The sequence below is a fragment of the Tiliqua scincoides genome, chromosome 1 (genome assembly GCF_035046505.1).
Source record: "Tiliqua scincoides isolate rTilSci1 chromosome 1, rTilSci1.hap2, whole genome shotgun sequence".
NCBI lineage: Eukaryota > Metazoa > Chordata > Lepidosauria > Squamata > Scincidae > Tiliqua > Tiliqua scincoides.
Genome location: NC_089821.1, coordinates 256,253,715 through 256,277,211, shown reverse-complemented (window position 1 = coordinate 256,277,211; position 23,497 = coordinate 256,253,715). Strand labels below are relative to the sequence as shown.

Genomic DNA, 23,497 nt, shown 5'->3' with positions numbered 1-23,497 from the left:
GACGGAGAGCCCAATCCTGTGCATGTCTACTCAGAAGTAAGTCCCATTACAGTCAGTGGGGCTTACTCCCAGGTAAGTGTGGATAGGCTTGGACGAAGAGCCCATTTTTATGGATGTCTACTCAGAAGTAAGTCCCCTTACAGTCAGTGGGGTTTACTCCCAGGTAAGTGTGGATAGGCTCAGACTGTAAGAGCCCTTTCTTATGCATGACTACTCAGAAGTAAGTCCCATTACAGCTAATGAGGCTTACTCGCAGGTAAATCTGGATAGTAGGGATGTGTGGTGTTTGGGGAGGCAGGTGAGGCAGAGGCTCCCCACTGGAGTCCTTTGAAAAGCGCTACTACCAGCATGTGAGGCGTGTAAGCATGCACAACCCACGTGCTCTGCTTGCACACTTCACATGTCAGTTGTGGTGCTTTTCAAAGGACTCTAGTGGGGAGGCTCTGCCTCCCCAACCAACGCACATCCCTGGTTGGTAGGATTGCAGCCCTAGAATGCAGCTGACTGGTCCCAGCTCACCCACCAACTGATGTGCTCTAAGTACTCAATCCATTACACACTAATTCATTGTTTCAATTGGCAGTTAACTGGTTCTTCGGCCATTTTCAACCACTGTGGTATAGCCCATTGGTGTGCCATGAATGGTCTGCAGGTGTGCCGTGGGATTTTGGGGAAGGGTCCTTTATTAATAAGGCCATTGGGGGAATTTGAGCCCCTCACCAGCAGTGTGGCCTGCCTTGTCAATTGTCAAAAAATTTATGGTGTACCTTGAGCAAGCGCCTTTTCAGTGTGCTGTGAAATGAAAAAGATTGAAAATCTCTGTGCTAGACATTAAGGGTTATTAACTGCAGCGATCAAGACGAACCCAACCTTATAATGGAGTACTTTCCTCAGAACAGAAAGCAAATATAGCTAATGTCTTTTCTGTCTTGCTTCTTTTCTTTGCTCTTCCCTTCCTTTTGGTCTCTGTTCTGATTCTTTCCAGTTATAGGTTCTCCTCTTAGTAACTGGCAAGCTTTAAGAATGTCCTTGCTTCTCTCCCAAAACACAAAGGGAATAAAGGAAGGCATATGTTAAAACTGACTTTAACTGAAATCCTATGCATACTTACCTAGGAATAGGTCCCATAACACTCATTGGAGCTTTCTTGTGAGTAGATGTGCACAAGATTGAGGTGTTGGTCTCCTGCTCTTGTGCATTTTAATGCAGTGTTTCTCAACCAGTGGTAAGGGTACCACCAGTGGTACTCTAGGTGGTGTCTGATGGTACTTGCGGGACCCCTGGACATCTGCTGCCTGGCAATGAGACCAGGAACAACACAAACAGCGGAAGGAGACTTGACTCAGTGGACAGAGCGCCAAAGCATGCTTTCCCATGCTCAAAAAAGCGCTCCTGGCAACCCTGAGCCTCTTGTTGTTTTTTTGTGTCACATCTGGCCTCCAAAACCAGACATAACTGGCAATGATGTGATTGCCAGTTAATTCCAGTGGTGCTTTGAATAAGTGGACCATGTGAAGTGGTACAGCTGAGGACAAACAGTGAGAAACACTGTTTTAATGATACCAACTAGCTTGTATGCAAAGCTGCTGTAATCAATTTTGAAGTCCTAAACCTAACCCAAGAAAATAAATATGTGGCAAGGCAATGCAGTTGACTGAAATTTACCTCCAAACTAAAGGTTGGATAGTGGTGTGCTTAAGGAGGTGTATGGTGAGCTTCATGGCTGAACAGGGATTTGAACTTGAGCCTCCCTTGTCAAAGTCAAATCACTGCACCTTACTGATTTTCAAAAAGACAGCAGATGTGCAGAATGCATGGTGGCTATGAAGGCAATACATGTGACAACTGCAGTGTTCTATAAAGCTGTTTGCAGAGTTTTGTTCCTTAGCTTTCCAAAAAGCAAACCATTTAATCATTTGGAAATTGAAACAAATTATCTTAATGCTTTTAGGTGCACAGACACAATTTTCTTTATTCCACCTTTTGGAGTGCTATCAGTGTTCTATGCAAGATGATCTTCCTTCCTATGGAGAAATGGAACTGTCGGTTCCTCCTTTTGGCTGCACTTTTTCAACAGGTAAAAATGGGGATTTCTCTGAAAGTGTTGTTAGCTGTTCTTGCTTTTATGGCAAGGATAAACTGAACGACATAGATAATGACTAGCCTCTCTGATCTACCACTGATTTAGAGCAGCAGCCTCCAAGCTGGAGATTGCTCTGCACTGAAAAGCCCTTCCCCAGTGTGAACAGAGCTTACCGTTCTGTCGGGTGACTATCTGTGTGTCTGATGACCCCCAAATTTTGTGCTGGCCAGCTGTGTTTGCCCAGGAATCTGTATGCAAAGGCTACTGGGATGACTGAACACAGAAGTAGCTGGCCAGTGCGAAGTTTGGGGGCAATCAGAAGCACAGATAGGAGGCTGTCCAGCAGAACTGTAAGCTCCGTTCACACTGGTGAAGGGTTGTCATGGGCACTGAATCTGACCTGCGGGTCAGGGTTTGGAGCCTGCTGATTTAGAATAAACAAGTAAGACAAGTGAAACATGCGAAAATGCTACAACCTTATCTAAACTTATAGATTAGATTAGTATTTCCCAAATTGTGGGTTAGGACCCACCAGTTGATCGCAACCTGGTTGTTGGCAGGTCATGAAACTGGCAAACTGGTAGCTGACAATTGCCATCCCCTTGCTGGACATAAAGAGCTGTCACTTTAAAAGGTACCTCTTTGCCCATTTGCAATGGTCTACTATAACCCATTATGTCAGGAGTGCCGAAACCCTGGTCTGGAGGGCGTTTGCAGCCTTCGGAGACCCCAACAAGCCTCTGGCCCACCAGAGACTTGCTGGAGCTCCTGCTATCCCAACGCGACTGCCCAATGTGAACTGCGGACTGAGTTGTCTCTCCGCTGCTTACTGTTTCACATCTGTGAAACAGCAGTGGCAGCGAAGGAAAGGCAGCTTTGTGTAAGGCCTTTTATATGCCTTGAGCTATCGTGAGACCTTCAGGTCTCTGTGGCTGCTGCTTTGGGCTTTCCGGAGCTACCCATGTGCTCGCCACCCTTAACCCTACCTATGGAGAAGAGAAGAACAGTGAGTCTTGCTAGTCTCAAAGCACATCCTGACTGTCTCCTCATTGGTGTTATTTTAACTACTCCCATGTGCATCATTGCCTCTGGATTATTTGTCTCCATGTGTTTTATTTGTAGGCAAGAGGTGCATAGTCAGGGGTTATGTTAAACGCTCCCCCCTTTTCTAGTTTGGTCTGTATGTTTAATAAAAGCACATACTTGATTGTCCCATGTGCATCTTTGCCTCAGTAAAATTCATTCATTCATATAAGTTCCATCTCTAATGTATTCATTTATGTAAACTTATTCAAATTTTAAATGTAAATTCTTTTTTGCTGGCCCCGACAGTGTCAGACAGATGGTGTGGCCCTCCTGTCAAAAAGTTTGCGCACTCCTGTATTGATCAGATAGATACAAAATACTGTTGGCGCTCCCTGTTGTATTCAATAGGTCCAGCCTTGTTATACATGGATTTTTTATACATAGATTTGACTCAACACGAATGGCCCCTGCAAATGAGAAGGAATGTGCTGATCCCTGGAGAGGGGGAAAAATGCACCCCTTTAAAATCAGTTTCAAAAACTGCTTTTTACTTTTGCAGAGAAACAGTCATGCAAGTTATTACAGGTGTAACCTAAGTATCCACAGATTTTTCTATCTAAAGCAGATGAGAAGGACTCTTTAAATTAAAGGAAAACGGTTGTTTAATAATGCCAGAGGGCAGCTGGCTGACAATCATTCTTTCTGCAGGCTTCCCTCCCTTCCCCCTGAGCGCATGAACTAAATGGCAGCGATTTATCACCTTCTGCATTCTTTCCTCCTTGCTGGGGCTCCTGGTGAAAGGAGGGATTGCTGCCTTCTAGTGAAGCCTAAGTGCCTGGAAAGACACTGATTGCCTCTGTGTGCATTGCAAAGCTCAGCAAGCCTGTTTTTAAATCACCAGAACAAAGATGTAGTCTTTTAAATTGATTTGCTATAGTGTATTTTTGTTATCCATGTGAATGCTTGCACTTGGACAGAACGGAGCGAATAATGAGACTCAACCTGTACGTCTTTATTCCATTCTGAAATTTCTGCTTGCTAACATAGCTCTGTGGATTCCATTCCATGATTTTATTTTTGTTCTGTAAATGCCTTATGAGTAGAGGTGTGATTTTTCAGTAATAAAAAGCACATAGCACCACTTCTCCTTTTTGTAAAACAAAAAAATTCAAAATCTGCAAAAAAAAATAAACTGGGAAATTAAAAAAAAATACTAAAACATAAATAATAGGCTGGATGGGGGTTGCATTGGCAATGACTACATCTGCTGAAACTATGCTACCTATATCACTTACCTAGAACACTTTTAAAGTGATTATAATTATACTTTATAAAAATGCACCCTTGAAATAAAAACACCAGTTTTTGCACTATTCTTCCTTTGGGGGGTTTGAAAATGAAATCTGTGAAAAATACTTATGAGGTGTTTAGGTTTGTTGATGCAGGTAATTGGCACCCTCTAGCACAGGGGTGTCCAAGGTTTTTTGCAGCAGGGCCACATCATCTCTCTGACACTGTGTTTGGGGCCAGGGGAAAAAAAAGAATTAATTTACATTTGCAATTTGAATAAATTTACATAAGTTTGCATAAATGAATATATTAAAGATGAACTTATATGAATGAATGAAGGTCTTGCAATAGCTCAAGGCCTACAAAAGGCCTTGCACAAACCAAGCTGGCCTTTCCTTTGCTGCCGCTACTGCATCACAGATGTGAAACAGCAAGCAGTGGAGTGAGCCCTCATCCCACAGCTTACGTGAGAGGTCAAACAGTCGCCCTCACGCTGAGAGCAGTTGTGTCAAGCCAGTGTGGGCTCCAGCAAGTCTCCGGAGGGCCAGAGGCTCATTGGAGACTGGGAGCTCCCTGAGGGCCACATTGGGAGTCCTTGAGGGCTGCAAGTGGCCCCAGGGCCGGGGTTTGGGGACCCCTGCTCTAGCAGAGTATTATTAAAAACTTTTAAGATGTTCTTAAAGCATGCATTCCACTATCTTTTCTTTCAGCTCTAGACCTGCAGCATATACTTGCTGTTGCAAATGAAGAGGGATTTGTTAGACTATATGACACCCATACCCAAACAAGCAACAAGCAGGTTTTTAAAGGTAAGTCGTTTAGTATGAGCTGAATTGTCTGAGAAAAGTCAAGTGTAATAAAAAAAAGTTGTAGAGTGAACTCCTGGTTTTAATGGACTACTGGGGGAAATGGATGTCTGTTAATGCCTAAAATTAATTGAATCCGGACACCCCTTCTCCCACCAATCCATTAAATCCCTGAAAGCTGTATCAGTGGTGCTGCTCTGTGTCAGGGCGCTATAAGAATGGAGAGTGTCTCCATTCTGAGAGGCCCTGATGAAGAGCAGAGCAGCAGCACTGAGGTAAGTGTTGAATGGGCTTGTGGTGGGCATACTTATCTGCTTAGGCACCGGCAGTCCACCCTGACCAGGACACTCTAGGAATAGAGACATTTCTGCATTCTTCAGACTGCTGTATCATATTTGGCACTAACATGTACGTTCATTTTTCCTTCAGAGTGGCAGGCTCATGCAAATGCTGTTTTTGATCTTGCCTGGGTGCCCAGAGAACACAGAATTGTAAGTAAACTATTACTGCTGCAAATATTCAGCTCTTGCCTAGCCCTATAACAAACCTTACTGCCAACCCGATACTCTGGCAAGACTGCTAGTAGCCCTGACTACCTCACCCATACCATTAAAGGTTCATTTGACTGCATATTCTCCAATGATGTATGCTTCACATAGGTCCAGAAAAGGCAGCCCCTGTAAAAGAGAATGTACTGTACATCTGTACATTAGAAATGGAGATGCACAGAACATGGTGGAATGGACAAGCAGCTGTGTTTCTGTTTCTGGATATTGGTTCTGACATGGTTAACCACACTTAAACAAATAGAAAGAATAGATGGGATGAGAAACTGCACAACTGAAATCCATGAATGAATTCACTACTGTAACTTTTGATTTGCAGAAAGCCTATAGTTGGTTCTCTCACTACAGAAAGTAATTCCACCTGATATAGTGTTAACAGCACTTGTTTTCATGCGTTAATACTGCTGCAAATGCATATTAAATTTACAGTAAATAATGAGCTAAGGCAGACAATCAAAATCATTGTTTAGGTCAGGGGTATCCAAACTTTTTGTCAGGTGGGCCACATCTCTCTGAAAAAAAAGAATTAATTTACATTTCAAATTTGAATAAATTTACATAAATGAATATATTAGAGATTGAACATATATGACTGAATGAAGGTCCTGCAATAGCTCAAGGTCTATAAAAGGCCTGGCACAAAGCAAAGCTGACCTTTCTTTAGCTGCTGCATCACAGATGTGAAACAGCAAGCAGTGGAGGGAGCCCTTGTCCCACAGCTCTTGAGAGAAGTCGAACAGTCGACCTCATGCTGAGAGCAGTTGCGTTGGGCCAGCACGGGCTCCAGCAAATCTCTGGAGGGCCAGATGCTCATTGGAGGCTGGGGGCTTCCAGCGGGCTGGATTGGGAGTCCCCAAGGGCCACAAGTGGCCCACGGGCTGGGGTTTGGGCACCCCTGGTTAAGGTTATTGTGAACAACTGGTTAAGGTTATTGTGAACAAGCCTGCTTGCTTCCCTTTGAACTTGTACACTCTGATCTCCTTTGTGCATCAGGGATAAATGAAAGTTTTTGCTTTAGATTGCTAAAGCAAGTGGGTCAAGACCCAGAAGTGTGTAATTGCCTAACCTCAGATAAGTCATGGTAGTGCTGCTGCTTCTAGTTTGGTTTGAGGTTCAGATTATTATTGTTATTATTATTATACTTTATTTTTACCCCGCCTTTCTCCCCGAAGGGACTCAAGGCAGCTTACAAAACAAGGTTAAAACACATTAAAAACATAGTTTAAAACAGATAAAAAATAACATTGTAAAAACAGTAGTCAGAGAAAAACTAGTCAGATAAGAGCATAGCGCAGCAAATTAAAAAAGGATCAGGCCTGTAAACAGATCTTAAAAAATATTAAGAGATGCTAAAAAGGCCAGGAACTCAGAAGGCTTGTCTAAACAGAAGGGTCTTCAGGCCTCGCCGAAAAGTTTCATGAGAGGGAGCAGTTCTTAAGTCAAGGGGAAGGGAATTCCATAGTGTTGGTGCCACTACTGAGAAGGCCCTATTACTTGCCGCTGCCCCACGTACCTCCCTAGGCTGTGGCACTTGTAAAAAGGCCTTCTCTGATGACCTAAGAGGGCGGGCCGGATTGTACGGGAAGTACAGACTGGTCTCTGAGTGCATGGACTCCACTCCATTATTGCTGGGTATCAAGTTCTTGGGCTCTTAAAGGATGTCTAATGTTGCAGATTGAACTGGACAAGTTCAAAGCAAGCTCTTGTCAAGTTGAAGACCACTGTCTCAGTTCCCTGAGTTTGAATGCAGTATAACGATAGTTTATTTTAAGCAAAGCTTGCTATAGTTGCAGTGGACTCAAACCATGGCCCACTGTGTGCTGGAAAAGCCACTTGGACCCAGTGCTTTCCATTCCATGCTGCAGCCTATCTTTCTAGCCGATCTCAGAATCACACTGGGCAGCTGCTTCCACCTGGGAATCGGGGCAAAGAGTCTGCTGGAATGATGGGCAGCAGAAGTGGCTGCCCAGCACAAGTTTCTGAGAAGATTGACTGGAAAGATAAGAGGCTATGGTGCAGAACAGAAAGCATCATGCCAGGATGGCTTTTTCAGCATGCTGAATCCAGGCCACAGTTTGCCCGCTACTGCTATAGTGCATAGAATAGAAAGAAGAGATTGGAGCAAGGAAGCAAATCTATTCATGCAAATCTAAATCATGGTCTACCTGAGAATCTGAATCTACCCTTATATTTGGTATTGCACACCAATTACTGAATGCATTCTTTTTATTTCCACAATGTACGTTTATATGTCAGTCCATGTATATAACTTGTTTTCTGTGGTTCCACCACTGTGCATACTTGAAAATAAGTCTCTTTAAATTCACTGGAGTTTTTTAAGAAACATGCATAGGATTGCATTGCGGGTCTACTTTGAGTGTTGAAAAATGGTTTTTGCCCCTAAAATGTCACAGGACTTATACTCTCATTTATTGTGTCAAAGGTTACTGCTTCAGGAGACCAGACTGCAAAAGTGTGGGATGTATGGACTGGTGAGCTGCTGGGAGCATGTAAAGGACACCAGTGCAGCCTCAAATCAGTTGCTTTCTCTAAATTTGAGAGTGGTAAATATCCATGTTAGATTTTAGCACTTAAGATCTTAGCACTTAACATTTGAAACTGTGGTGTTATTGCAGGTTGTTAAAAAGCTGCCTCAGTGTTCTCTGGGACCTCCTTATATCCTTGGCCTCCTTTGAATAGATTATTTTAAATTGTAGGTAGTCTGGCATAATTGATTACAAAGATCTAATCTCCTTATTGATATGTGGAAATCTTTGCTTCTACCTGTGTGGTGATACTGGCTTAGTTTCATAAGAACATAAGAAGAACCTTGCTGGATCAGGCCCAAGGCCCACCAAATCCAGCTTTCTGTAGCTCACATTGGCCCAACAGTTGCCTCAGGGAGCACATAAGACCACAAGATACTTGCCTCTTGCTGCCACTCCCCTACATCATCTGTCATTCTATTTACCTTCACATCCCCAACAAAGACACCAGACTGCATTTAACTTGTGTCACCTTATTAAACACAGTGACCGATTTTTAATGCATGAAACCTACTGAATATACCTTCCCTCCCTCGCCAGTCTGGGGTAGGCAAAAAAAAAAAATGCCTACCATCCATGGCCAATTCAGATGGCAGAAAAAAATTCCTACCCTGCTCTCATGATGAGTGACCAGCTAATCTCAGACTGTACATTCCCATCATGGCTTGTAACCTGTGAAGGAATTTACCTCCAGAAATCTGTCCAATCCCATTTTAAAGGCCTAGATGCCATCACCACATTCTATGGCAAGAAGTTCCGCAGATTACACACTGGATAAAGAAATATTTTCTTTTGTCTGTTCTTAATCTTCCGACACTCAATTTTACAGGATGTCACCAGGATGTCTGGTGTTGTGTGAAAGGGAAAAGAGCATTCCCCTATTCACTCTATCCATCCCTTACATAATTTTGTATGTCTCAAGTCTCTAAGTTTCATACCTTTATTGGGTGAAAATAACAGTGACCAATTAGACCTAGCAGAATGGTTTTGGAGTGAACTCCCAATTAGATAAGCTGGAGCATCATAGGTCTCTCCAGTCACTCATTCTACTCAGTAATTTGTCTGTGTGGGGCAACTGAGTGTGATGTTTGCAACACACTTATTAGCATTGCATGAGGAAATACTGAAGACCCTGGGCATATTTGGTCTAGAGATAAGAGAATTAAAGGTAGGGAGAGAATTGAATAGGTACCTGGTCTTCTAGAAAGTTTCTTTTCTCTCTTGAAGTTGTCTTTTGAGTTACTGAGTTGAATCTAGGAGAAAATAGATTTAGCCTTTAGTGAAATAGACTTTGGATGGGTATTGGGAAACATTTCCTGGAGTTTTTAGATGGACAAGGTATTCTTAGTGTATGAACTTATATAGACACTTAAAAGACAGCTGCTTGTAACATCAGTTTGAATCATAAAGCTTCCTTCTCTGAGAGCCTGTCATCCATTGTACAGTGCAATATTGCTTGTATGCTGTTGCACCCTAAACTGAAACTCTTTTTAAATCATTTTCCAGTTGGAAAGGGGTTAATACATAATGTTAGTACATAATGAGTTGTGCCATTGCTCATGCTGATCTTTGTTAGGGCAGGTGGCAAACCAGGGTCAGTTTAGGTGGCACAGTTCACAAGAGGAAGTGTTTGTGCAAAACTTCCTTAATTTTTACTCCTTTGTGTGTGGTTTGACACTGTGCTGCAAAACCAGTTTCAGGGAAGTTGTTTTGGGAACCCTCTTAGCTGGCAGAATGTTGGACAATTTAATATACTGCTCAAAAATGGGGCATTGTTCAAGTGATAAAATATGTGAAAAGAATAAGAGGGGTTCACTGGTTGCTAACAGGTTGCTTACTTCAAGTTTAAGATTTCTCCTAATAATGGTAGAGAAATATCTTTAGAGTCCCTTGGAATTTGGTACAATGTGTTTTGGATTTGCAAGTCTGCAACATCTCAGTGGAGGGTTGTCTTTTAAAGAAAGCAGTTGAAGAGCAGAACTTTTATAAACAGGATAAGCCTGTAGAAGTCCATTTTAATAAGGAATCCTCATTGTATTTTTCACAGCTGTGTTCTGTACTGGAGGAAGGGATGGCAACATCATGGTCTGGGACACACGGTGCAGCAAGAAAGGTATGTGTGTCTCCTCTTTCCTCCTCTTCTTCCTCCCAATAACTATTTTATCTTCAAAATAACTTTGAGGGGTATAGGTTGAGCTGAGAGATTGCTAACCTTGCAACAATTTGCTAAGTTCAAATCCCCACTTTATTGCTAAGTAAGTCTCCCTAGTTTAATTATAGCACTACATGATTCTGTTCAATATGCAACAAGGGCTTGGGTATCCTGCTTTCAAAAGGTTTGGTAAATTTAAAAAAAAAGTGACTACAGTGGACACTGCTTCCTATATTAATCTGTTCCATAGACTTGTATTGTAAAAATATTGTATGTGAATCCAATAATACAATGATTTGTGGTAACTTGTTCCAAGACCTCATAATAAACTGTTCAACCTCAAACAACCTCCCCTACACTGAACTGCAAATCCCAGCCTGCCCTTCACCACCAACCATAGTACTTATTTCTCATCACCCTGTCTTGCAATGGATCCAACCATCCTCTGGACAAGCAGTTTCCGCCACTGCTGTTTTACCAGAGAGTTGTTGTGAGCTCTTTTGGATTATTTACTGGTTTGCTGCGCTACAACATGTGCTGGAGAGGGAAATGAGAGGAGCTGCGTTATTCCTACCTTCCTGCCGCGTCCTAGCAAGAAAGCAGGGCTGTCTGCAGTACAAAGCCAGCTACTGCCACTCACTCAACCAATCCCTCCTTGGCTCTTTCTGATATTACCATGGCCCTGCCTCAGCCACCCTAGGAAGAGAGACTTGGTGCTGGCTCTGCTTTGTGGAGCAGCACATTTGCCAGGCAATGAACATGGGAGCAAAACTAGCTATTGGTGGGGCTTTCACAGCCAACTAGCTACCTCCTTTCCTGCCTTGCTTGTCCTTGCAAGGCATTCCTGTCTTGCAAGGCATTCTGGAGCATGACCTGCATTATGCCATTCTTTTTCAAGTACCCCTAAAGGTCCTGTTCAGTGTCCCTGGGAGTACATGAATACCAGACTGGGAACCACTGTTTTACTGGTATGTAGTTTACAGTGCACTTACTCTGATAGTGTTTACAAAAAGGTGGTGAAGACCAGAATTTAAAAAATAAAAATGTATCTTATGATCTTTCACAACGTTTTAAATAAATTAGAGACTACAGTTCTTAGGTAACAATTAGTGGTGGGTTATTTTTCAGGATCTGGCCTCGAATAAAATCAGACAAAACTATAGTCATACACCCCCCTAGGTTTAACCCCCAACTTATCCGAGGGTCATAGAAAATTCCATGATTGTTGGCTCAAAACCTGCCCTTGGCTTATCTGTGGAATCGACTTATGGGCAAGTATCTGCGGTGCCTACCGTGGCATGCATAATTTATGGTGCAGTGAACTTGTATTATTTTTTTGGAGAGTCTTGACATAAGTGGTTCAGAATATACTGAAATCAATCATAGAGCAGGGGTCCACTGTGTAATCTCTGAAATGTAATATATTGATTAGGTCTGCTTCTGTGTGCTGTAGAGGGTGAATCTTTTCTGAATCTGCCTTTCAGATGGATTTTACAGACAGGTGAAACAAATAAGTGGGGCCCACAACATAACGGACAAGCAGACTCCATCCAAACCAAAGAAGAAAAAGCAGAATGTGAGAGGACTTGCTCCTTCAGTGGTAAGGATGTGGCAGCTGACCCTCTTCTGCCAAATGCAGGCACACGTACACCAGCTTTGGGTATGTTTGGGTGCAATGGCAGCCCCACCAAATTGAGATTTACCTTGGCTTAAACATAACCAGTGTAGAAATTATAAATTAAATATTTGGGATAAGTAAATGAACAAATGCAATGCTAAAAATCCACAAGAGCCTTGGGTAATAGCTGCCCAATATAATAGCTTTGCCACCCAAAAAAAACAAAATGGTAAAGGACCACTGCATGTTATAAGGCAGATCTGTTAGGCCCTTCTCCAAATTACTGTCTTCACTCAATCTGGCAGCACAAACTACTGTCCCCTCACATGCTGTCTTGCACATATTTAACCAGCTACCATTTGCAGCTGGTTACTTCAAACAACTGTGTTGTAGCTACCATTCTTTGGATATTGTTAACTAACTTGGTTGATGGGAAACAGAAGAAAGGTGCCTCCTAAAGCTGGCAGCAGGGAATACTCAAGAGAAGTTAAGAAATCAGAGAAACGGAAACTGTTTCAGAGAACCTTGGCTGTTTGTTACCTGTTTAGAAATGAGTGTTGCTCTCCTCTTTCCTGCTAAGGATTTTCAACAGAGTGTGACAGTGGTGCTACTTCAAGATGAACATACCTTGATCTCCGCAGGAGCAGTTGATGGGTAAAAAGGCAGTGTTTGCATTATGATTTTTTTACTGCGGCATGCATAATTTACCATAACTCCTTTTACCCTTGTTCAGCCTATCTTATAGTAAATAATACATTCCTCATCTTTTATCTTTGTTCCTAGTTTGACAAACCTTGTTTTCTTAACTCTACTTTCTCCAGATTGTGAAAGAAGTTGATGCGGGGGGGGGGGGAGAGGAAATTAATAGTACAGACTCATTAAGTACACCTAGTGTCAGACTGTTTCTTGTGAACATTACCAGAATAGAACATATACCAGTTCTTCCCATCCCACTATAGGAAGAAGGGATGATCCCTTGTTGAAGATCATACTTCTTTTTAATTAAAGCATGTGAGAAAAGTCTCTGTAAAAATACCAAAGGGTAGAGATGAGTGAAATGTAATAAGAGGCTCCACAATGGCTCCTTGCTGTCTTTATCTCTACACTGGCAGGTGTGTATAATGTATATTAGCTAGCAAATTGAATATTGATTTTGCTACTCTTCTGTCCTGCCCATCTTAGGGGAAGGTTATCTCTCCTGAACTCAACTGTGCATCTACTTCCTTTGCTTGTGTTATGCCAAGGAAGTTAATCAAGTGTCCTTCAGCTGCAGAAATGAACATGTTAATCCTGAACTTTGCATGTTGCACAAGGCTCCAGGCATGGGAGTTCTTCCACCTCTCTTCTGAGGCACCTACACAAAGAGAATTTGCTTCAGTGTGTGTGTGTAGTGCTTTAAATTCCCTCAGCAGAAGGAAGTGGAGGCTGTGGTAACAGCAGCAGTGGAGGATACGAGTCTAGGACATACAGCCTACTTGACACATGGCAGGAAAAGATAATAGTGAGACTAAGTCGATATTTCATTGACAGGCATGCCTGTCATTTTAGTTACAAAGGCATACTGTTTTGCAGTGAATCCTGTGCTAGGCTGCATCTGAATGATGTTGCATGTCTCCTTGAACACCTTTTGATAATGGTGGTTATATTCAATTTATGACTTCATTCAAGAATAGCTATGTAGTCTTAACTGATGTATACATTGTGTAAATAAAATTGAGACAGTGCTTTTAGTTTAGTTGTTGGTTTGAGTAGAAATTTTTGATGGTCAGTATGAGCATAGCTGTCACTTCAATCACATCTTCTCTAAGGCTGATCATTTTTACATTGAAAACCTTATTACAGTTATAACCTAATTATCCACAGGTTTTTCACTTGCAGTTTTATCTCAGTGTGATGACAAGGGCCCTTTAAAGGAAAAAAAGTCGATAAGGCAGGATATCTGACTGACAAGCCATCCACCATTCTCTTTCCAGGCACTTAGAACAGCTTCAAGGCAAGCAACCCCTCCCTTTCTCTTGAGTGAAAGAAAGATAATCACTTTTCAGTTCTTTCCCAGTGCTGTACTCTGGATGAAGGGAGGGGTCACTGGCTCGGAGTGAAGTCTTTCTAAGGGCCTGGAGAGAGGCTGATGGGTAGATTGTCTGCCTAGTGACTCGGTTTTACATCACAAAGGTCAGCAAGGCTGTTTTTAAATCACCTAGCAAAGGGACTTCGTTCTTTAAATGGTTTTGCTTAAATGCAATTTTTGCCATCCACATGAGTTCTGGGAATGGAACCTTCATAAATAACGAGACTCAACCAGTACTATAGTTACCTATGTGTTGGGAAACCATATGAAGTATTTGATGTTGCTCCCCAGTGGACTAGTTACTGTCACTAGTTCTTGCTTAGTACCTGGTTAGAGGTTAAAGAAAATTGTGTAAAAAGTTGCAGTCTCTACATGTTTGTTACAAAGGAAAATTGAATATGGTGTGGAATCTGAGAGGTTCTGTGTCTCCTAATTTTAGTGTAATCAAAGTATGGGACCTACGCAAAAACTACACTACCTATCGGCAGGATCCAGTACCATCCAGGTCTTTCAGCTACCCTGGAACCAGCACTCGTAAGCTTGGTATGTTCTAACAATGTCAGGAGAAATTACAAGCGTGCATCCCTTAGCAACATTCTGCCTAACGACCAGCCGCATATGATGGTGGTTGCCTGATATCAAAGCTTAATAGGCTGAAGTGCAAAATGGTGCCCACACATCTTGCAAAAATGTCACTGACGTTTTCCTTGCTTAACTGAGGAAGAGCATTCTCTTCTTCCTGCACATGGGCCTCTGAACTGCTTCTGGTCTCCCCAGATCGCTTCTACTGTTCCCTTGTGAGCTCTTAATGAGCTATGCTCTGGGACCTATCACCTGCAATGAGCATTCTTGTCTTTTTGCTTAATGAGGTGATCAGAATGCCTGTTTGAATGTCTACTTACAAATTTGAAGCCATAGGCTAGGCAAGTCTACTCAGAAGTAAACCCCCTTATAGTGAATGGGGCTTACTCCCTGCTAAGTATACATAGGATTGCAGCCTTGAGGAGCTTAATGAACTGATGGGGCTATAGATGTTACAGGTGCTATACTACATTGAGCCACTAGATGGGGCTGAATGTTCATTTAACAGAATCATATGAGGAGGAGGATCTGAGACCAATCCCTGTCATTAAGTGATGCACAATTGCACTTCCTTCTAAAACTGAACACGTTTCCTCAGTTTCTTAATTATCTACCTCTCATTCCTATCCTGGTATTGTATTCTCATGTGAGGGAACTTCTGTTACTTTGAGGTTGGAGGAATCCTAGCTGCTTTGTCTATACCTGAGACATGCTCCATCACTGTTAGGCCAATTTGATTTGAGAATTTAATCTGACTTGAAGGCTTTTCAGGCTGGTTGTTTTAAACTACCTTGGGTAGAAGCTTTGAAGTCTGGGGTTAGAAATACTATACCTCTGGTATCTCTTCATGATCAAAGGGAGAGCATGCAAGCTTGAGATGCATTTGTGATTGTCTGAACATGACCATTAGTTAGATTTTTATGAATCTGCCTCCGGGCCTAGGTTTAGGACAGAAATTGCTTTGTCTCCCTATAAACTCTTCTCAAAATCTGAAGAGGTGACTGGTTTATGAACTTCTACAGAACATTTTCTTTTTTTCTAGGTTATTCAAGTCTTGTTTTAGACTCCACTGGTACCAGCCTTTTTGCTAATTGCACAGATGACTTCATATACATGTTCAGTATGTCAAGTCTGAAGTCTTCTCCAGGTAAGGCTTATATCAATTTACCTGCAAAGCTAGATGCTAGTTAACTTTTTTAGAGAAAGACATGGTATGCACTTTATGGAGAGATTATATATATATACAGCGTTTGGTTCAAGAAATATGTTGTCTGGAACTTCACAGGCCTCTTTTGGGCAATACTTACCTTCCGTTTGAGCTTGTATACACAGCCAAAGACATTATCTTGCAGTTTAATTGCTTAGCATCCTAATCCTCTATCGATGTTTCTCAAACTTTGAGGGAGCTTTACTCCCTCAGTAAGCCTTTGTGGGGGAGGGGCTAAGGCAGTGACACGATCACCAGGATCGCGTGGCTAAGGGGGGGCAAAGAGGGGGTGCTTTCACTTTATGTAGGTTGGGCTCCAGCAGGGGGTGCAGGGAGCTCTGCACAGTGCTCCCCAAGGCTCGGAACGTTGACTAAAAGCAGGCCTCCTGCAAAGCAGAAGTGCTTTGTGCCCGCTGTTACTGACGATTCCAAGCCTCGATAGCACTGTGCAAGGCTCCCTGCACCTGCTGCAGCCCTACCTACATAAAGTGAGTGAAAGCACTCTTCCTTCACCCCCCCCCCCCCGCCATAGTGATCCAACCCTGAGGATTGCTTCCCTTCCTCTCCCCTTCCCTCACCCTTTAAATGGACGGGGGAACCTTTACACGAACTGGTGGGTTGCGACCCACCAGTTTGAGAACCACTATTATGTTTGCTTGGCTCAGAAGAAATGTTTGTGAATGAACTGAGTGGAAACCTGGACGTGACTTTTCAGAGCATAATCTAGGATAGCCATTTTCAACTACTGTGCCATGGTACACTGGCGTGCTGTGAGTGGTCCACAGGTGTGCCACAGGGATTTGAGGTAAGGTCATTTGTTAGTAGGGCCAGTAGGGATATGAGGCCCCCACTGGTAGCATTGTGTGCCTTGGCAGTTATCAAAAACCTGATGGTGTGCTTTGATAGTTTTAGTGCCTTGTCAGTATTCTGTGAGATGAAAAAGGTTGAAAATTACTGAAATAGCTTATGTCATAAAATCCTGCTCTACAGGACAGTTTTGGTTTTATACTGGAATTCATGATCGACCATAACTCAGAGGTAGATTTATGCTTTTATATGGAGACTACTCTAGTGGCCAGAGGTTCCCAAAGTGTGCACCGTGGCTCACAGGGATGCTGAGTGGCCTCTGCTTCCTGGCTCACTGGGCTGACATAGCATGAGATTCTGTGCAATGTCAGCCCAACAAGCCAGGAAGAAAAGGTGCTGTGCAGGGTTCCTGTGAGTTTGGGACCTACTGCAGTAAATGGTTCATTAGGTGTGTTAGTTCCACTAGCTCCACCCACTTAATCACCATTTTGCATGGCCCTTTCGACAACATTACTATTTTGTACTAAGCTTTGGTTGAGGAACTCTAGGCTTTTAGTGTAAAAAGAGAGGATTCCGAGCCCTGAAGTTTTTCCACTCCAGTGCTAGGCTATTATAATAAGCTCTTTGCCTGTCTAAGTGCCTGCTTGTAATTAGTTACAAATGTAATAATGAAACATTCTAAATTGTTAAATGTATGTCCTGCCTTACTAGGTAAAATACCCACTCTGTGGCTTGCAGTATAAAATATAACCAACTAGGAAACCACCAACAATGAAAGCAGAAAAGCAAACTAAAAATATCCTCCTTAATACAGTTTTCAACATCTGTTCTTTGAAGAAGGTAATGAGGGGGCCAACCAACCAATCTGGGGAGAGTGTTTCCTAATTGGAGTGCCACAATGAAAAATACCCTGTCCCTCATCCCTACAAATCATAGTTTCAGAAGGGAAGGAGCTGAATGGAATTCACGAGCAAGATCCCTCGGGAAGAGGTGGTTCTCATGGGAAGAGGTGGTACTCTGGTCCCAGACGATTTAGGGCTACTGTGTGAATATTTATGCCACTGCTAAATGTAATGAAGATGAAATGGGGTGGTCATCTTTCTCACCTTTGTTGTGTCTTCAGCTGCTCCTGTAGCTAGAGGCAAACTTGGTTTCACTTTATGCCAGTGGTTCTCACACATTTAGCACCGGGACCCACTTTTTAGAATGAGAATCTGTCATGACCCACTGGAAGCAATGCCATGACTGAAAGTGACATCATCAAGCAGGAAAATTTTTAACAATCCTAGGTTGCAATCCTACCCACACTTACCCAGGAGTAAGTCCCATGGACTATCTTTGCTAAAAGAATATACAGAGTAGCTTGTTAAAAGTACAGGTCTGGAACATTTCCCCAAATGCAGTCACATACCATGGGAGCATCAAGTCTAATATATGAAAAATAAAATTTTGAAATGAATTGGGACCCACCTGAAACTGACTTGTGACCCACCTAGTGGGTCCCGACCCACAGTTTGATAAACACTGCTTTATGCCATTGGAGTAAGATTTGACGTCATCAAACTGCAGTCTGTTCTTACACTACTAGAGAGCAGCAAATACTGGAAAGTGAGCTGGAAAGGAACTAGGGCTGCTGGCCTTTTTTGTTCTTTCTCTGACTAAGTTGTCTGACAAATGATTTCTAGAACCTAGCTCTTTCAACCCCCCTCACTCTTCTTGAAGGCACTGAGGTTGCAGTGAAACTATTCAGTCTACATTCCAGTCTGTGTCCTATAATTCAGCACTCTTAGATTAAAAACTAACAAGGGACCATTGGGTCAGTAGGGATGTGCTGACCTTTTCAAAGGCACATCTACCTTCTTCAGCACACTGTTGGTTCATGTGTCCTGTGCCCGAATCCACAGCTCAGATACATGGTATAGATATGTATATTTCTGATTGCTGTACTAGAACTGCTTTGGTGGGAATTGAGCAAGCAGATAATAGTATGAGGAAAAGTCAGATGCTACTATCTTTTAGGAAAACTAAAGCTGGGAAGTTGAAAGGACATCAGATGGCTTTGCTACTGGGTCCTAGTGCCTGAATTAGTTGTCCTGTCTGGTCACAGTTCTTATTTATTTTGTTGTGTTTGTAATCCTCAGTTTTTTTAATCATTCATCTGGCACCTTGGCCATTCTAGCTGTGTGCGCTGTAGCCCTTCTTAGCAGGAGAACATGGTGCAGAGTATGGCCAGCTCTTGTTCTAGGCTACTATAAAAATTTAAGGAATGTGCACAAGTTTCTTGTCCACAACATTCATCTTTGGTGGTGGTGTTGTGGAAGGAAAAGGGTGAACTTTTGTGAAGCTTCCCTGCTGAACTGCTTGGAAACAATTCTGACTTGCATGTCTAACTTGTGATAAGAAATTTGTTTCATTGAGTTCAGTCTGCTAATGCTGAAGCTTCGGGCCCTGACTCTGCCATCCTACTCCAAATAGCAGAAGATCATAAACTTTAAGGGCCCAGTTGCTAGAAGAAGAGCAGACACAGAAAGGCAGGCTTAGACAGAACCCCAACAGAACATCAACTTGATATTTTAACTTCTGGTGGCTGGAGGAAGGTTGTTTGCATCCAGGCTCAAACATTTACTGGAAGGATGAATGGACAGTACCCCAGTTTTATGGAATAGTAGCTGAATTCAGGCATTATGCAAAACCATGTTATGTTTAGTTGAACTGTTATATCTGAACTGAAGCTTGCCACAAACTGTGGTTTGGGGATGAGCAATCAGGATCCATAGTAACCAGGAAACATAGTTTGAAACTGGTTTGCAAACCACAGTTTGTGTGAACTGCCATTTTCGATGATGTCTGAATTGACAAGCCACTGTTAGGGCTTACCTCTAGTGTCTGCTACACTATGGAGATGGAGTGGACTTGTGAAGTTGAGTCCTGACGAGATGGGAAATGAAAGCAGATATGTAGCTTTTAAGTTACAGTTTGCCTGGAAACGAACCATAGTGCAGGTTTGTGCAAAGCTCAGAAATCAACCAATATTGGTCTAATTCATGAATATTAAAACTGTTCAACTTTACCTCTTGTTAAAACAGTTATTGCTACGGTTTTGGTGTAAAGGACGCCACAATTAGAGGGTCCTCAGTAGCACTCTGTGCTGAATCTGAGAATGTGCACTTTCCACCTCTGTGGCCAGCCCAGAGTGCCCTGTATCTGCATATTATTCTCCCTTAGTGATGGGCATTTCCAGTTCTCAACATACCAGCAGCTGTAACTATTTAGGGTAGTAATTCTATGGTGTAATAGATCAAGTGAGACATTACTGAGTTCTAAAAAATAGCCCAAGTGACCCATGTCACTGAGCCACTATGCATCCACCTTAAGAAATAAGATACCAGTTCCAGGAAGTGAGTGGAATAGCGCCTTTCCTGCTAGACATCAGACCTACTTTCTGCTAAGTGCTGAACAATCAAAGACTGAAGGGGGCTGTTGTAGCAGGTGGAACTTGGAAACCAAGAAGCAAACCAAATCCATGTTACAGGGAGCACAGAAAGAAAGATGGTAGATGTTTGATCAGGGAGAAGGGAGAAAGACTGCTGTAAACTTGCCATAAACTGCTGGCCAATCTTTTGTAACTCTTGGAGTCTCAGGTTAAAACATCACCCTGCTGGGGCTCATACAAGGATTGGTGTGCTATGTGGTAGCCAGTTTGTATTTATTATTAACAGTATTTATATGCCACTTTTCAACAAAAAAGTTCACAAAGTGGTTTACAGAGAAGAATGGCTGATGAATTTACTGATGAATTACATAATTCTTTATTCATAATTTCAAGGCACAATGACAAACTAAAACTTATCGATAAGATAAAACCAAGCATAGCAGCATCAAAAGAAGTTTGCAGATTAATGGTGACACCAATTCTACCAGTCTCCAGTTTGTTTCTTCAGCGCATAGGCACAAGATGTGGAATCTGAATTCCCAGACAGAATTCTGCTTATATTCTTAAAAAAGCAACCTACTATATCATATCTTAAAATATGTAGTCTAACTTATGTTTGTAACTAAAATGCATGTTCTAGGCCAGGGGTGCTCACACTTTTTTGGCTCAAGAGCTACTTTGAAACCCAGCAAGGCCCAGAGATCTACCAGGGGGGAAGGAAGCATCTGACAGACACCCCCTTTAATGTATGGAACCCCTGCTGGAGTCTCGTCAGTTTTGTTGCTGCATGCCTGAAGAGCAGCTAAAGTGTCAGTTTAGTGTCAGCTAAATACGTCAGTTTCGTCTAGTCACTAGACGAAACTGACATATTAACAGTTTGGAGAGACAGGGCTCCGCGATCTACTCATTTTGCCTTGCGATCTACCGGTAGATCGCGATCCACCTATTGAGCACCCCTGTTCTAGGCAATCTACAATAAAGCAATATAAAATAACCTGCCGGTAAACCAATAACTAAAACAGAAAGCAAAAGAAATCCCCATTCTGTGCAAATTAACTTTTTTTCAAAGACAGGCTTCTTGAAATAACACGCTTTTATTAGTTTACCAGCTTTCACTGTGGGCAAAGATTTGGAATTATGTGGTAATGGTGGGTTGATGTATTTGTCTAGAAAAGCAGATGGGGCATTGGGGGAGTTTCTAGTGGTAGGCTCTGCTTTTGTGAATTGAACTGGCTTTCCATCTCTTCTACCACCACTTCCTCCACCCCACCCCATGCCTATGTTCTATCATGTAAAACTAAAAACAAGTCTTAAAAAACCTTTGGACTGAACTTCAGCCTTTGCTCTTCTTTTATGTAGGGAAGCTGAAAAAAATATGAATTTTCTGAGCTACAGTGAACCTCAGTTTGACCTCTGTATAACAGACTATGGAAATTGGGGTCTCTGTCTGCTTTCTGATTTTTATAGGAGTCTGTTAAACTAAAGGTCAGGGGGCTCACTCAGCAGCATTTGGCTGTACTCCTTCCTACCAATTTATGCCCTGTTTTTCTTATGAATGGGCACCCAAAATGGCTGCTTAACTGTCTCTTAAAGCAACTACCCCTTGGAAGCTAACAAAAGAAGCCCTGACCACTAAAGCTAAAGAAACATGCCTAAACAACTCGAGGGGTATGTGAACAGGCAGGAAAAGCCTGTCTTGCTGACCTGTGTTGTATAACTGGCTGATTCTCAAACTATGTTCTAAGATGTGTCTGTTTCGTTAAATTTCAGTATCTGCTTTCAGTGGACATCAAAACTCCAGCTTCTACATAAAATCTAGCATCAGCCCAGATGACCAGTTCTTGATCAGTGGCTCCAGTGATCAAAATGCCTATATCTGGAAGGTAAGTTCCTTTGAAGAAGCCACTTAAGTGGCTGGCCTTCCCATGACGCTGCTGTGTCCATTCCACGTTCACTGTATGTAGAGGAAGTGGAGATAGAGATGGGGGGGGGGAGTCGCAGAACATCCCTGGAGTGAGCTCCTCGCATGCTATGATCAGAGTACACAGCTGTCAAGTCTGAATGCAAACTCTGATATAAAACAGAATGAACTTCCTGCTTCTACCTTCTCTTTCCTCCAGCTTATTACAAGTTGCTGATCTTAATCTGGTTTTAATGGGCCTTTAAAAATACCCTTTCAATCCTGTTTATTCAGCCAGCTATGACAAACTGCAAGTTCTTGCTTCATATCTAACAGTCCACCTTAACCAGCTTCTAATGGCTTAATTGTTTTGCTTTTTCTCCTTGGGCACTTCTTCCCAGTTTATAAGCTCTTGCATGAGGCTTGTCTCCCTGCTTCCCTGACTCCCCTCCCCAGCTGCTTATTTCCCCAAAAGTTAAGACCTCTACTTTACTATGAAAGCTCAGCCACAACGTTCAGCAAAATTCTTGAGAAACAGCTGGCAACTGAGAAGCTTAGTGGGTAAATGAGCTGATGCGGTGTGGAGACATGCAAGTATGTTTCCCCACCAAGAACACTATTCAGACCTTCCAAGTCACCTATCCAATGTAAAAATCATTAGTATGATTAGGGTTGTGCACATTTTGGCTGGCTTTGGTTGCCAAGTGACAGCCTGTCTGAAAAATTGTACATAAGAACAGCCCCGCTAGATCAGGCCATAGGCCCATCTAGTCCAGCTTCCTGTATCTCACAGTGGCCCACCAAATGCCCCAGGGAGCACACAAGATAACAAGAGACCTGCTTCCTGGTGCCCTCCTTTTAGTACAATCTTACGCATGTTTGTTCAAAAACTAATCCCATTATGTTCAGGGGGCTTATTTCCAGGTAAGCCTGTAGGGAATTGCACCACTGGTTCCTGCCCTCCTGATTTATGGGTGGTGGAAAAGCAAATCTCCAAATGAATGGTGAGGAAAGCATGAAACTGAACAGTTTCACCTATATTTTGAACATACAGGTGTGTCCTGGTGTCCGTGGGGGTTCCATTGTCCTGTTCCAGATGCAAGGGAGGGCACCAGGATGCAGGTCTCTTATTGTCTTGTGTGCTCCCTGAGGTAACTGGTGAGCCACTGAGATACAGGAAACTGAACTAGATGGGCCTTTGACCTAATCCGGCAGGGCTGCTCTTAACTTTTGATGTTATGTTCTACTCCAGACACCCCCCCCCCGGCGTGAATACTGGGGATCAGTGAATACCAGGAACACCCTTTAAAAAGTAAGACTGCTAAAACAGCTCCGTTTATTGTAGAGCAGTGAAACTGCTGTGTTTTCAGGGCTACAAGCAGTCTTCTAAGCTCCTCCTTTCATTCAATGTCA

General features: G+C 42.6%; 1 protein-coding gene across 1 annotated transcript in view; it reads left to right on the top strand.

The window, feature by feature from the left end:
- The window catches only part of DTL (denticleless E3 ubiquitin protein ligase homolog), a 39,031-nt gene that overhangs the window by 155 nt on the left and 15,379 nt on the right, over positions 1–23,497 (top strand). Inside the window, exons 2-11 of the mRNA XM_066611738.1 lie at positions 1,952–2,077; positions 5,110–5,208; positions 5,635–5,696; positions 8,215–8,335; positions 10,365–10,430; positions 11,954–12,069; positions 12,668–12,741; positions 14,595–14,698; positions 15,780–15,884; positions 21,955–22,067. Of these exons, the coding sequence (XP_066467835.1) occupies positions 1,952–2,077; positions 5,110–5,208; positions 5,635–5,696; positions 8,215–8,335; positions 10,365–10,430; positions 11,954–12,069; positions 12,668–12,741; positions 14,595–14,698; positions 15,780–15,884; positions 21,955–22,067 (986 nt within the window). The remainder of the gene's footprint in view (positions 1–1,951; positions 2,078–5,109; positions 5,209–5,634; positions 5,697–8,214; positions 8,336–10,364; positions 10,431–11,953; positions 12,070–12,667; positions 12,742–14,594; positions 14,699–15,779; positions 15,885–21,954; positions 22,068–23,497) is intronic.